Source organism: Poecile atricapillus, chromosome 6 (genome assembly GCF_030490865.1).
Source record: "Poecile atricapillus isolate bPoeAtr1 chromosome 6, bPoeAtr1.hap1, whole genome shotgun sequence".
Taxonomy (NCBI): Eukaryota; Metazoa; Chordata; class Aves; order Passeriformes; family Paridae; genus Poecile; species Poecile atricapillus.
In genome coordinates this window covers 35,086,682-35,101,898 of record NC_081254.1, presented here as the reverse complement: position 1 = coordinate 35,101,898, position 15,217 = coordinate 35,086,682, and the positions used below count along the sequence as shown (strand labels likewise).

The window sequence follows — 15,217 nt, the reverse complement described above, 5'->3', positions numbered from 1 at the left end:
CTGCAGGGAGCTTTCCACACCCCGAGGCTGTCCCTGCACATCCCCTGAGGAGCCGGCAGGGCCCAGCCTCTCCTGGGGGAACATGGACTGAAAGAGGAGCTTTGCCAGCCCCCAGCTGCCAGCACCCTTTGCCTGGACCCTGATGGACTCCGAGGCAGGACTGCATTACCATGGTGATGATCTTAACCAAAACTCGGGAAAACAAAGGTGCTGACTCCATAACATGCAGGACTGAGCTGGTAAGCTTTGTGAAATCTCTGTTCAAAACTCTTTTACTGTCTTTGTTCAAAAAGTTTTCCAGAACTTTGCTGTAGGTTTTTAATAAGGTTTTTTAGTCCTGCAGGGATGGATCTTTAGGTGGTTTGTAGCACTGATTTCTACAAAGCTGCATTAATATCCATGGAGCAGGTGATTAGTTAATGATTGGAGTGCTGTGCCTTTTGCATTTGTGGATTTCAGTAAGCACCCAATGGGATAAACAGTACCAAAAAAAATCAAATCAATGCTGTGAATAACACAGGTGAGAAGTTGCTCCACTGCCAGTGAACAGATGCTCATCATTAATAGGAGGATGAGCAAGTGGGAAGGAGGATTAAGTGGGAGATGGTGAAGGGCAGTGCTGTGGTACTTAATTTCTCTGGGAGCCTGGGGAGGTGCAAATCCACCATGCTGAATGAGCAGACAACAACAAAAAAAAAAACCAAATGAGGGGGGGCAAACAAACTAAAAGATGCTGTGAGGGCTGAGTGTACCTATGGTAGGGGGAAATAAGGGCAACACAGCTGGAGGCAGGCCCAGAGCAAATGTGGAGGAGGTGGAGGGTGATGAAGAGCCATCAGAGCAAGGCTGGTTGTGGACATTTGTCCCTCTGTTCTCCTGGAGAGATGGGCATGGTCTGAGAAGGAACTTGAATGAAAAGCAGGGTGCTCTGAGAGTCTCAGATAAGGGAGTGCAGGAACACAGCAGGAAGCATCTGGCAGGATGAGCCATAAATGGGCATTCTGAACATAAAAGAAATATAAGTGCCTGAGTTTGCTGAGGGTGACAAACTGTCCAGCTGGGCTCCCCAGGCAGAGAGCACAGTGTGCTGGGGTGAAGGCAGGCTGCCCTGGCAGTGACAGGCAGAGGAGAAGGTGAGCAAGCCGGAGGCAGTGGAAAATCCTGCCTTAAAAGGGTGAAATTTGGGAAGGATATTGATCCATTAAAAAAATACCCTTGCTGTAGTGTTAGCTCCTGTTGGGAAGGCAGCATCACCCACAGCTGCTGCTCAGGGTGGGAAGGGGGAAGCCTGAACATCCAATGGCAGCTGTGCCCTGGGAAGTGTGTGGGGCAGGTGAAGGGGAACTGGCTGCAGAGAGGCAGATGAGAGTAATTCCTTCTACTCCCAAGAGAAGGGCTGGGTGCTTGGGGTGTTTGATGGCAGGTGGTAAAGATGCAGAGCTGTAACACAAAACTTTGCCCTCGTGTGTTTGCTGAGTGCTTCCCGCAGCTCTGGGGCTGGCTCAGGAGTGCAGGGAGAGCCCTGGGTACACAAGGTGAATTGCTGGGTTGCCTCGACTGTTAAATTGGGGCAGACAATCACAAGAAGGCTGATCCACTAAAGAAAGCAAGAGTTTTTCTGTTGACTTCATGGGGAAGGCCAAAAAGTGAAACTCAAAGGAAATAAATTTCTGAGCACTGGGGCAGTATCACCTGCCAGCAGCCAGTGGGCTTGTTTGGTTCAGCTCTCAGTTTGGTACACAGACAAAATTCCTACAAAATGGTAATTATATTCGATATGGGACAGGTGTCAGACTCCTCTCCCTCCTGCCTTTGCAGCCAGTGTCTGGTGTCTGGGGCTGACACACAGATGTGCACTGGCACAGCCCCTGCCTTCTCTGGGGCTTGTCCATCTTTGCTCCACTTTGGCTGCTCCTTGGAGACAGCTGCTTGTCCTCTCTGCCTCCTGATTAATTCTGCTGATGGATCATAAGGTGGGGCTTGACAGATGGACATATCCTTACTTTGCCTAGAAAAGTGGCACATGCTCCAAAGGTGACTGACCCTTATTCACCTTCTCCACACCTACACCCTGTAGGTGATTTATGTCTCCCTATCCCTCTCTGCTCAGTATTTCCAGCATTCAGTATGTGGGATCCTTTATTGGATTGTTCAGGTGTCATCATTTGGTACATTATTATTATTATTATTATTATTATTATTATTATTATTATGCACTGGAGGTGCTAGCACAGAGAAACTGTGGCTGCCCCATCCCTGAAAGTGTCCAAGGCCACTTGGAACAGTCCAAGGCTGGATGGGGCTCGGAGCCACCTGGGACACATGGAAGGAGTCCCTGCCCAGGTGGAACTGGATGGCTTTAAGGTCCTTTCCAACCCAAACCATTCTGAGATTCCATAGTTATGTGAGCAGGGAACATGTAAAACATGGATCAGAAGGGAAGGTGTGAGTGCAGTGGCCTAATGCCAGATAAAACACAATTATGGCAGCGCAGATGAACGTGGGGGCCGTGCTGGTGCTTCCCTCAGATGATGTAAAACCTCAGTCAGATGGGGTGGTGTTGCCAGGATAGACACTTCAGAAGCCAGAATATGGATATTTTTAGGGATAATAAAGGAACAATTAGTATGAAAGTGTGTTTTTGCAGGCATAGCTGAAATGGCATGCAGCTGTGGATAACATATTGATTTATTATATGTGAACCCATCCATGCTCATTTTTAGAAGTCTGGTGGTGTCTCTTACACTGTCAAAAGGAAAATTCTTGGTGAAAAAAGAGTGTGAAAAGCAGCCAGGATTATTTTGTACCCATACAGTGGCATTTCCCCCTATTTTTAGTGCAAATCAGCATGATCTCAGCACAGACTCCCCAAAAGTGCTGAGGTGAGGATGCCTTGCCTTAGAAACACATTAGATGCTCAAAAAAGCTCAACAGCTGCTTTGTACCTAGATGGGGAGGCCTTGATGGGCTTGGATGAGGTTCAAGATACCACTTTTGCTCCTTTCTTGCCCAATCCAGTATTACCACTGAACTGCAGCTCCCATTTTAGTTTCTCCAGAGTTTTGGGTCTTGGGGATGGGGACCTTGCTGCAGCTCTTCCCTGAGGTAAGGGCTGGCTGCAACACCCTTGATCTGCCATCTCAGGCCTTGACAAGGACTCTGCACAGCATTTCATTACAGCTGATTTCCTTCAGGAAAGGTGAATGGGTGTGTCCCCTGGTCCCTGCCGGAACAGGGCTGTGGAAAGCTTTGCCCAGGCTGGAGGCAGGGTGGTGTCTGGTGCCCAGGTCGAGTTTACAAGAAGTGAATATTTTTTCTGGTTGTTTGCAGCACACTCCAAAGATGAGTCAAGGACCTACCCTCTTCTCTTGTGGCGTGATGGGTAAGTAACAGAAACTTCTCTCCATGCTTCCTCCACTTCTTCTCCTGCTTCCTCATAGTGATGGGCAGGAAGACATCCTGACTTTTGGATGCCACCAAAAGCAGCCCAAACCTGCAGTTCTTGACTGTTTGCAAGCAGTGGTATACAATGCATGATATAAAATGCATGGTATACAATGCATGGTATACAATGCATGGTATACAATGCATGATATACAATGCATGGTATACAATGCATGGTATACAATGCATGATATACAATGCATGGTATACAATATGTGATATACAGTGCATGATATACAATGCATGGTATACAATGCATGGTATACAATGCATGGTATACAATGCATGATATACAATGCATGATATACAATGCATGGTATACAGTGCATGGTATACAATATGTGATATACAGTACATGATATACAATACATGATATACAATATATGATGCAAGCAATAAATAACAGCATTATCACTAAGATGTTCTACCACCTGGCACAAAGTAGTTGGACAGACCTCAAACAATAAGGAAAATGTTTCATTTTTGCTGTTGAGAAGTAACCATTGTATGATTATGTTTGATACCTTTTATGTCAGAGCTTGTTATCAATTTTTATGCTGAACAGCTACCAAAATGGATGGAGGATTGGTGCCTTGGCTGGTGATCCTGAAAAACTGATAGTGCCACAGGATGTGCTGCTGTGTTGTGCTCTTTGGCGCTCGTAGCAGGGAGCCAATCACTGGGAGAGGCCTCAAAACCCAATTAAAATTGTAGGTCAGGTTAGAGCCAAGCTCCTTGCTGTGAAAGCCAATCCTTCACAGACAAAGAGGCTGCCCCTTTTCTTCGTGGACACAACTCTCATTAGCGTTAATGAGAGCCGGGCACATGCACTGACAGGAGATGTCTCCCAAGCTCTCGGATAGCTCCAGCCATTGGGAGTGTGGGGAGATGGAGAGCATTGGTGGTTTTTTTTTCAGATGAAAATCACAAGCTTCAAAGTCAAGAAGGGATAGAGACAGCCTGTTCCCTCTCTCCTGCCTTTCAAACATGAGTGAGGGACAAAGAACCCAAATCAGATGGTTTTGTCTTGCACTGTGGCACTGGCAGGCTCTTCAGCAGATACGCAGAGTCTCTTGCCTAATTGAGAAGCAGCTTGTCTTTAAGAGCTTTTACAGAGCCTTCTGCGTTTTTGTAGCTCTGCTGTGCTGGTCTTCAAGGCTGCCAAATTATTCTCCTTCTGAGGGAACTGAATGTCACCTCCTTGACCTCAGCTTGCCCTGTAGTTGTCTCTGCCATGCCCAGTCAGGAGGAGCCCATCCTTCCCTCTTGTGGGGGCATTCCTTGGCTTGGGTTTCATTTGAGTTCTCCTCCCTGAGTGTTCTTGATGTCCCCAAAAGCAGGCCACAATCACAGGCTAATCCAGTATGAAAACTTGCTTGACTTATTTAAATAAGTTACTATTGAAATGCAAAACCTGGGGAATATTTCAGGTCAAAGGGCCAAGTTGCTGTTGGTGGAAAGCACTGAGATATATAAACACACTGAGGTTTGGACTGGTAACACAGACAGCATGAGGAAAAGACTCACAGTCCTATCCATGTTGGAGCTTTGGAGGGAAGTTGGCTGATTTTTTGGTGGTTTTAGACAAAAGAGGATCTTAAAAAAGTCTTTCTGGTGCCTTTGGAGCAAGGGCAGCTTTGGGCAGGGAGGCAGTTTATCTCTGGACAGTGGGGCAGCAGGGAAGAGGGAAACCCAGCCTCTGCCAGGGAGAGCATCATCCAGACCCTGGAGCTTTTCTTGTAAGGTACTGAACACTGCAAGAATCTGAAAATGGATTATAGGTTGTAACCAAACTCAGTATATTGAATAAACATTATGAAAGACTTGCTATATTGGATGATGCATGGTTAGGTCCAATTCTCAGGGTGACCTAAATAATATTTTGGTTTTTAGATTTGTGAGAAATATTTCTGCCAGTGAAATGATAATATTACTAAAAAGATTGGGTTTTATCTTTATATAGCCCTTTGCCTGGAGGAAGATTAAAGGTGAAATGCCTAAAACTATAAATTCAACAACTTCTGCTTTCCCTTCTCTTTGATGGGTCCTTGAAACACCCAGGAGTGTAAGAATTGTCCTGTTGATGGATAGCTTTGTTTTTTTTGGTTTTTCTTCCTTTTTTTCCCCTTTTTCTTCCTCAGCAGTCTCCGTGGCAGGTCCCCAATGAAAATAGCAGTGATTGTGCTAGAAAAAGATACCATATTAAAAAATTGTGGCATTAGGGTGGTGAGGGCCTGGCACAGAGCAGATGCAGCTGCCTTATTTCTGGAAATGTTCAAGATCAGATTGGGTGGGTCTTGGAGCAACCTGGGATCATGAAAGATGTCCCTGCCCATGTCTTTTGCTATCCACCCAAAGACAGAAAAATTCCAATATAGGAAGTCAAAAAATTAATAGAATCCCAGAATGGTTTGAATTGGAAGGGACATTAAAGATCATCTCATTCCACCTCCTGCCATGGCAGGGACACCTTCCACTATCCCAGGCTGCTCCAAGCCCTGTCCAACCTGACCCAGTAAGAGAAGCTCAGTAGGAGTGTGCTGACAGCCATGACCTCCTGTTTTCTGTGTAAGCAAGAAATTATCTCTGAGTGAAGCTGCAGGCAGGGTTTTATTGAGGCTGTGACAAGGTGCTGCGCATGCAGGATCCCAGTCCCGGCCCTGATTGTAAAAGGGAGGAGGAGGAGGATGGCTTTGAGCCCAAAGGGGACAGATCCAACACTCATCCTCTGGGAAGTGATCTTTTCAAAGCAGCCATCATTTCCATTTTCCCTTGGAGGGCTCTCTAAGAGTTCGTCCTCCTAGAGTGCTGCAGCAGAGCAGGATGAGGGATGGGGCACACAGGTCAGCTTGTCTGTCCTTTGGCACTCTCACGTCACTCCTCCACCACGTTTGGCAGCACCATCATTCCGAGCATGCCAGGGCAGGGTTGCAGCCTTGGGCTCACTGTTGCACAGCTCTTTCTTGGAAGTGGCTTTTCACCATCCTTGGGTGATAGAGGAAAGCCAAGGAACCAGGAGAAAAGCCAGCTCATGGAATCATTAAGATTGGAAAAAACCTCCAACTCCAAAAGACCTCCATGGTGAAGTCCAATCTTGAACCCCTTCATGGGGACAATGGCCCTTGAATGCATCCTGGAAGCACCTGCCAGGCTTGCATGCCTCCTCTTTCTGAACCAGAGTTTTCTGCAATTTCAGGGTTTTTTTTTGGAGAGGCCATCAGTGTAGAGCATCTTGGTGCACATTCAATCACAGCCACCCTGCAAAGACAAAAACTGCTCAGGGAATTGTGGTGAGGTGTGGCTGGAGCAGGGACACCTCTCCAGAGGATCCTGTTGAAGAGCTGGGCACACTTCACTGTCGAGCTCAGGGATATCCCTCCCTCATGCAGGCTCTTGGCACAAGGAGCCCACAGGTGTGTTTAATCTCCAGACTAGATTTTGGGGCTGTTGTTTTCATTTCCCATTGAAGCACAGCTCTGCCCATTGTATTTTCATCTTATTTCTGCACTAGGAAAGCTCCTTGGCACTGCCATCAGCTAATTACAGCCATTAAATGTGTTCCACACTTAGAAATTATCTCCTGAACATAAATAGGGGGCAGTGGAAAATGCAGGCTGCCTTTTCCCCTGTGCACAGGGACTGTGAGACTAAAATTCAACTTGAACAACATGGAAAAAAAGGGGAATTGGATGTGCACCTGTGCACAGACAAATGTTTGGGTTAGGTTCCAAACAGAATTTATCTGCCAAAAAGGATAAGAAAAATTGATTGAAACCTTTAATTGCTTTACAGGTTGCCATAATAAATTATGTATTAATGTAAATTATTTCATGGGAAAAGAACGTAGGGGAAACTTGAGCAGAAGGATCATGCATTATGTATAAAAAGGAACTGTAAAAATATTATAGCAGCACATTTGTGTCGCTGTAGTTAAAGTTGTGTCAGCGTTTTGGTTTTACACCCTTCTCTGTGGTTATGAGTGGTCATTAAAATTTACTCTGTGTCACCAGAGGAGCACAGCAGTCATTTAAAAAGCCCGGGGCCATCACTGAGCTGCAAAGTGCCTGATGTGTCTGTGTGCTGCTCCCGCAAAACCCAGAGCTCAGCCTTTGGAAACCTGGCTGTGATGCTCTGGGGGTGGGTCCTGTTCTCCAAGGGGCACTGCAAAGCTCTCAAGGGTGGGGGACAACACCCATCTCCCCAGTTTTGGGATGTTGCTCCAGTCCACCAGCACCACGAGGGTTTGTTTGATGCGGCGAAGGTTTTGTGAGAACAGCTGGGTTCTGTTAAGGTGTCAGTGTTTATTTTTTGCAGTTTTAAGTCCAAATCCAGAATTAAGTTGCTATTTCATCCTGGGACACTAACAGCCAAGAAGGACCTGTTTAAGCAGGACAAGATCCCCTCAGGCTGCACTTACAGCATGCTCTGGTTGTCTCTTTGTTTTCCAGTAGGCAAAGGAGATTTTTCCAGCCTGGCAGCTCACTTGCAGACCAAGGGGTTCTCGTGGTGGGTTTTATCCTGGAACAAATTGCTGCCTCAGGGTAAACCAGGCTGAGGTTTGTAGTTTAAGAAAATTAATACATGTTTAACTGCAGCAGAATTAATAGCTCCAGTGCAATTATTGTTATCAACGTGGGCAGTATGGGAATCTCAGTCTTTAAAAATTGAGCAGAAAACCAGCTGCTTTTCCTCAATAAGGCTTTCCAGAGTTCTTTAATTATACCCTCAGCCATTAGACTACACCATTTTCAATTTTTTTCAGGGCAACCTGCTTCCTATTTGCACTGAAAACCCATTTTCTGGGCTATCTGGTATTTTGGGACTGGTCAGTGATGGCTGAGGACTCAGAGGGGCCAGGCTGTGCCAGCTCACATTGTGCAAGGGGAAAAAGCAAATAACCCCAAGCTGGGGCTGGGGATAGTGATGCTTTTACCATTTTCTTTGCCAGGTTTGGAAGATTTATAGCTTTTTGTGCTGAAGCAGGGGTGAAAGAGGAAGGTGTCCTGTATCCTCCTCACCAAGGCCTTTTGTACAGTCTCCGGCCAGAGGATCATGGCAGCTTGCCACAAAAAATCGGTTTCTATTTCTGTTTCTTTTGTCTGCTGACCTGACCCAAGAAATCTCTCTGCTGGCAGCATAGTACAGAGGAAAAATAATAAAGATCTAAACATAGATGGAGTTGTCTAGCACAGATTTCTCACTTTTCATTGTGTTTATTAAAATGAGGAGAGCAACAGTTGAAATGCCGTGCGGTTATTGTGGGCAGAGCTGGGCTGTTTGTGGCTGGAGCTGTTATGGCAGCAGCTGGAGGCAGGGAGAAATGGGAAAATCGGCCAAGAGCGGTGCAAGGGGCCCCAAATCTGACCTCCTGACTTGAAACCTTAGTCAGAAATGTTCTGCACCATTGCATCTTCCCTACCAGGCTGGTACCTGCAGCTGCGGGCTGGGCACAGCTTTTAATTCATCCTTCAGTTGCCTGAGTGGAAATACCCAAAAAGCCCCCCAAAATACTGCATGGTTTAGACAGAATCATGTGAAATTTAGCAGTGCCCGTTCTCCAGCACGGCTGGGCTCTGCTTGCATCAGCCAATGACAAAAACAGGCACTGGTGAGAGGCTGTTGGCTGATGACTTTTTTCCACTGCAGCAGCCGGCGGGGTTGTCCTGCCATGGTTTTCCTGTTGAGTGTTGAAGGTGTATCTGCACAGAGCCCTGTCCTTTGCAGGGCAGCCCAGCCTTTCTTCTTTTGTTTCTTTTCCCTTTGCTTTCTTCTTTTGCTGTCAGTGGGATGTGTGTGGGAATGAGATCATCCTCCTCAATCCTCTCTTCTGACGTGGCTATGGGTGGGAAGCTGGGGAAGGGTCTGGAGCACAAGTCTGATAAGAAGAGCTGAGGGGGCTCAGCCTGGAGAAAAGGAGGCTCAGGGGGCACCTTCTCATTCTCCACAACTCCCTGACAGGAGTGTGCAGCCAGGTGGGGGTCTCCTTCCAGGTAAAAAAGTAATAAAAGAAGAGGAAGCTGCCTCAAGGTGCACCAAGGGAGGTTTAGATTGGATTTTATGGAAAATTTCTTCATGGAAAGAGCTGTCCAGCCCTAGGCAGTGGTAGAGTCCCCATCCCTGAAGGGATTTAAAAGCTGAGTGGATGTGGCCCTTGGGGACATGGGTGAGTGGTGGCCTTGGCAGTGCTGGGTTAATGGTTGGACTCGATGATCCTGGAGGGCTTTTCCACCCTCAGCAATTCTGTGATTCCATGTCTTTTAAATTCAGCTGTAAATTCAGGCAATTGTCAGTTGTGAAGCCCAGGACAAACCACACACTTCTGAGACAGGATTTAGCACAGAGATAACCAATAGCCACAACATTTTACACCGCTGAATTCCCCTTAGCTAGTGCAACCTGGAATATTCAGAGGCATGTTTTTATCTTCTTCTAGCAGTTTTGCTCCTGCTGGGACTGTCACTTTGTCTCTCTCTCCATCTACACCACACAACCCTCTCTGCTGGCAGTTCGGGAAACCATATTCCAAGAGTTAATTAATTTGTACTGGAAAACGTCCCATATGCTACTCTTTTTGTTTATGGACGTAGAAAGCGAGTTGCAGAATTAATTAACGCTAATGCCTGTGCGTGTGTGTTGTTTGTTGTTTTGTTTTTTTTTTTTTTTTCCTTTCTCCTTTCTGAACCAGAAAATGACAGATGGAGAGATCTCAGCAGGAAATGTCCACTCCAGCTCGAGCAGCCGGGCGCCAGCATCTGGGACTGCCTGTCGGACAAGGGCGAGGAGGGCTCGCGGTGGCCGAGGGACACGGCCGGCACCTGCTCCGTCACCAACCTGATCAAGGACCTGAGCCTCAGCGACCCCCATGGCCACCCCTCAGCTCCTCCCAGCAAGCGCCAGTGCCGCTCGCTGTCCTTCTCGGATGAGATGTCGGGCTGTGGGACCTCGTGGAGACCCCTGGGCTCCAAGGTGTGGACGCCGGTGGAGAAGAGGCGCTGCTACAGCGGCGGCAGCGTCCAGCGCTACTCCAATGGCTTCGCCACCATGCAGAGGAGCTCCAGCTTCAGCCTGCCCGCCCGCTCCAACCCGCTCTGCGGCGAGCATCCCACCCTCGCTGCCCGCCTGGGCGGCCAGCCCAGGAAATCGGCTGCTGGAGGGCACGGGGGTGACAGGGTGGACATTCAGAGGTCCCTGTCCTGCTCGCACGACCGCTTCTCCTGCTCGGAGTACGGCGCTCCCTCGGCCAGCAGCACGCCGGCCTCCACGCCCGAGCTGGGCCGCCGCGCCGCCGGCCTCTCCCGCAGCCGCTCCCAGCCCTGCGTCCTCAACGACAAAAAGGTTGGAATCAAGCGGAGGAGGCCGGAGGAGGTGCAGGAGCAGCGGCCCTCGCTGGACCTCGCCAAGATGACCCAGGTAAGAGGCGGCGGGGCCGTCCCTGCAAGGGCCTCAGGTGTTCTCTGCTTTGCTCAAGAGCCTTCAGCATCCCCCAGGGGGGTCTGTGGCACGAAGAGTAATGTGGGGGTTATGGGGAAACACAGCCTTCTGTCCAGGCAGGATAACCTCTTCCCTTCTAAATGGATTTCTTTAGCAAGTTCATGTCATTCTCTTGCATGCCAAGTCCACCATGTCGTCATTTCCTTGTGGCACGGGTTTTGAGCAGGAATAAAAACCCCAAAACGTTTTAGAGTTCAGGGGAGAGGAGCCTTGGGCCTGCCATGCTGAGATGAAGGCAGCACCCCAAGGCACCCAGCCCTGGCTCCGTCAGGTGCCGAATTCTGACTGCTACAGGCTTTACTTGCTCTTAAGCTCTGTAATTTTCCACTCTGGAGATGTTATCACGTTTCATTTTCAGTTGCAAACACAGAGCACAACCTCCCTCTTCGATCTGCTGTGCAGAGCCAGATAACAGATCTGAAGCACGAATCAGGGAGGATTTTGCTCCTTGGTCCTTTCCCTGCTGGACCAAGTGACTGGACATCAGCAAGAGACTGAGCAGGAGGCTGCACTGAAGGACAACATTTCCCTTCCACCCTCATAAGATTTCCTGCAGTTTCATGATTTGACATTTCCCACATCAATAATTTACAGTCACAAAGTTGGTCACACCATCAGCTCAGTGTGGAATGGAGATAATGGGGGGTGTGAAGGCTCCAGGGCTCTCACTGTGGGAGCAGGGGTGCCCTGGCCACCTCCCAGCATGGGCTGTCACCTTCTGCTGGCCTTAAAATTTCCCCCATGGTTTCAGTTCCATGCGGTCACCTGCTGTGCTTCATCCCAGAGTCGCCTGTGCTGGGAGTGTTTGCCCTAAAGGTTTTTTGTAGTGCTGGGGCCAGCAAAGCCTGTGGTTCAAGGCATCCCCTTGTTGTCTGCAGGGAAACTGCTGGGAGAAATTCACCATATGGGTGAGATCCAACATTGTGTGTGCATTTTCGCCTTACAAGAACATGATATTTTATGGTGTTCTGCGCTTGGCAGTGCAGAGGGTTTTTGAAGGAGTGCAGTGGTATTGGAGGAAGAGATCATCTTTTCCTCCTCCAGAAGAGCTTAGAGGATAAAAAGGGTGAAGGAGTCACATATTTGGGTGAGATCAGGCAAAAAACATGAAGATTGCTTTTGTCTTTTCATAAATCACAGCAACAACGTTTATTATGCCATGCTTATTTTATAAGATAATAAGCTGGATGAACAGTAAAACCCACGTACATGCATTGTTATATTTTATTAGCCACAGGGTGAAATAGCACAACTGCCCCCTGGTTCTCTCTGTACAAGCAGACAAACATCATTTCACTTCCCTGGAAGTGTGCAAAGTTGGATGGGGCTTGGGATAACCCAGTCCAGTGGAAGGTGTTCCTGCCCATAGCCAGGGGTGGAATGAGATGGGCTTCAGGGACCCTTTCAGTCCAGAGCATTCTGTGGTTCTCTGGTCTGATGGACAGGGAAGGAGGAGGCTGTGACAGGCTCTGGCTGGACAGACATTTGTTGCCCTCAGAGGATTTTCTAAGGCAGCTGTTCCATTGCATCAGTCCAAGGGGGAAAGTTTTCTGGCTGATTTGAAAAGAAAGGGTTTGGCCAAGGAGATCCTGAGGGTCAGCAGGAGCTTCCCTTTCCATCTGGTGGATGCTGAGCCCAGGTGCATGTTTATAATTTGGATGGCCATGGCTTTAACATGGGTGGGTGATCCAAGGATGACAAAAAATCGAATCACATGGATGTCCAAAAGCAGCTCAGTCCATGTTCCTGGAAAACCCTCAGCTTGAGGAATAGTTGTGTTTTCTCTGGCTGCTGTCCTCCACATCACAACATCTTCCAAAGTGAGAAAGCAAAGCCTGGATGCTCAGCATTGCTCAGCATTGGGGTGTTTCATCCTCTGGGAGAAGTGATACCACAAGGAGAGGGTCAGAAGCTTCACACCGTGTGGCACAAGCTCTGTAGGGATGGGGAAGGGGTTGCCTGGTGCAGAATCTCTCCTGAAGTCAGTGGGCATGCCCTCCCCCAGCCCCTCTGGACCAGGCTGGGTGGCCAGAGCCGCTGCCGAACGCCGGTGGTTGCTACAACCAACAACCAACAACAGCATCACTAAGGAACTCCAGTGGGATCCAGTCCAAGCAGGTCCCACGGATATTTTCATTTTCCAGGCAGGAAAGCCAGCTGGGCTCAGGTGCTCGTGGCAGTGGGTGAATCCCCAAGGCAGGGCTGTGCTGCTGGGTGTGGGGCAGCGGGGCTGCAGCAGAGTGGGAAGAAAGCAAAGCCGTGCAAGGGCCAGGGTTTCAGAGCTGAGGGGTTCTGGAGAGCAGCGCTGGCAGGCGGCTCTCGGCGTGGGAGGACTGGCACAGAGGGACGAGCAGGATGAGGCAAGTCATGGGGAGCATTCTTGCCTTTGGTGGGGCACGGTCAGAGCCTTCCCTGGGATGGGAATGCCAGGAAAACCAACTAATTCCTCATGGGGAATAAATGTGCTCGAGGAAGCCCTGCACATTTGGGTATCCCCCAGGCTGCTTTTAATGCTTCCAGCCCAGAAGAATGCAAAGTTGGGCGATTTCGGAGGAAGAGCTGAAATAATGGCAAGTGTCTTTGTGGCTGAATGTGTGCTCAAGTCTGGGTTTATATGGGGTAAAAACACCTCGTGTGCAGTGGACAAAGCAAAGGACAGCCAAAGTGTCCAGACTGGACTTTCCAGTTACCCACAAAGGATTCACTTTTCAGATGGGGAAACTGAGACATGGGGCTTTCCCTGAGTCCCCAGGTGCTAATGTCAGACTGGGAACTGAGCTTTGAGGTGCTGGGTGCTGGACCAGCATCTGGCTCTGGTTAATCTGGCAGATCGGTTAATTTTTCACTTGAGCTGGGAACCACATGTGTTTGTAGGCCTGAAACCTGGTACCATAATCAAAACAAAAATAATTTGACCTGAAAGAAATGTTTTCTTCATACCAGGAGGGATATTTAGGCCAAGCAGGAGGGGAGGGAGCTGCTCCTGGAAGCAATTACATGGCTACATAACTGGGCTAATTAAGAGAGAAATCTAAACGTTGAAGTTAAGCTGGGAGGGAAAATACTTAGGAAAATATTGCCTTTCATTCCTCAAAATCCTGGTTGTGTTTCTTCTGTCTGCAATTCCATAGCCCAGAGAGGGAAGGTGAGCCCATATCCCTCTCTTTATTATTTACTCATATGGCACCAAACCAGGCAGGCTTCAACTTCAGGCAGCAACCAAGTTGTGCACATGGTTGTCATTGAAAGATCAACAATTTTAAACCATAGGCACCATTACAGTCCTCCTGCTCCTTTTAAATGCACACGAACTCTGCCTTGTGCCCCTTTGCCTTCAAACTGGGAGTGATCCAGGGGGATCTCAGTCAGGTGAGTGGGTGATGATGAGGTGTCATTTAATTATCCCAAGGCTGGAGGCAAGTGAGGTGGGAAGAAACTGGTTTGTTCTTCACCCCAGTCAAGGTGAGTTTGGATACCTGGCCTGGCACCTCTGACCTCCTTAACATGAGGACATGAACCATCCTCTCATTTCAATGTAGGGTTTCCAGCCTCAGCTTTTATTCCTCCTTTCCACGTGAAGTACAAGCCCAAGGAGGACACATCCCACCTCCCTGATCCCAGAGTTGTTCTGACAGAGAGTTAATGAATCTCCTCACAGCTTGCTCTCCTTCCCAGGCAGTGCTCTTGGCCTCACAGCCCATGGGGACTGTGTCTGTACTGGCAGGCCATGATCAGAAATGGTTTGGATCAGATTTTTCCGTTAATTGGGAGGTTTTTCTTTTTCTGGTGTGTGTGCATCTAAAATAAATGGGAAATGAGAAGTGTTGCAAAGGTGACAGGAGGTGGCTTAGACCCCAGGAGTGCTCCCAGCTGGGCTGATTTTGGCAGGAATGAGTGGTTTTACCCTTTGCAAGTCACTCAGAGAAGCATCTGGGTGGATTAGGTGAGAAGATGGATTTTCTAAAAGAAATTCACGCTCTGCCAGGGATGCTTTGTGGTGGAGAGACACCCGCTGGGTTTTCCTCCACAGTGGTGTGGTGGATTCTTCTCCAGAGGAACTTGACATGTCCCACCTCCACATCTGCTGCTTTCTGACATCCTGGTGTGAACATTTCCTGGGATCTCGGACGTTGTGTGCCAAAACATCTCGCAGCAGCACAAACATTGGGTTTGGTGGCTTGGCTGAGTCATTGACGGGAAGCCGAGCCATAGGCCAGCCCTGATGTTGGTGTGTGCAGATTGCCTTCCTTCCCACAGGCTCTGGGCAGCTGCAGGGGACACA

At 48.5% G+C, this 15,217-nt stretch overlaps 1 protein-coding gene across 2 annotated transcripts in view; it reads left to right on the top strand.

Moving 5' to 3' along the window:
• The window catches only part of FAM53B (family with sequence similarity 53 member B), a 44,635-nt gene that overhangs the window by 16,597 nt on the left and 12,821 nt on the right, over positions 1 to 15,217 (top strand). For both annotated transcript variants that reach the window (XM_058842025.1, XM_058842024.1), the window contains 3 exons: positions 7 to 239; positions 3,331 to 3,382; positions 10,130 to 10,854. In XM_058842025.1, coding sequence (XP_058698008.1) covers positions 171 to 239; positions 3,331 to 3,382; positions 10,130 to 10,854 — 846 coding nt within the window. In that variant the 5' untranslated portion in view covers positions 7 to 170. The remainder of the gene's footprint in view (positions 1 to 6; positions 240 to 3,330; positions 3,383 to 10,129; positions 10,855 to 15,217) is intronic.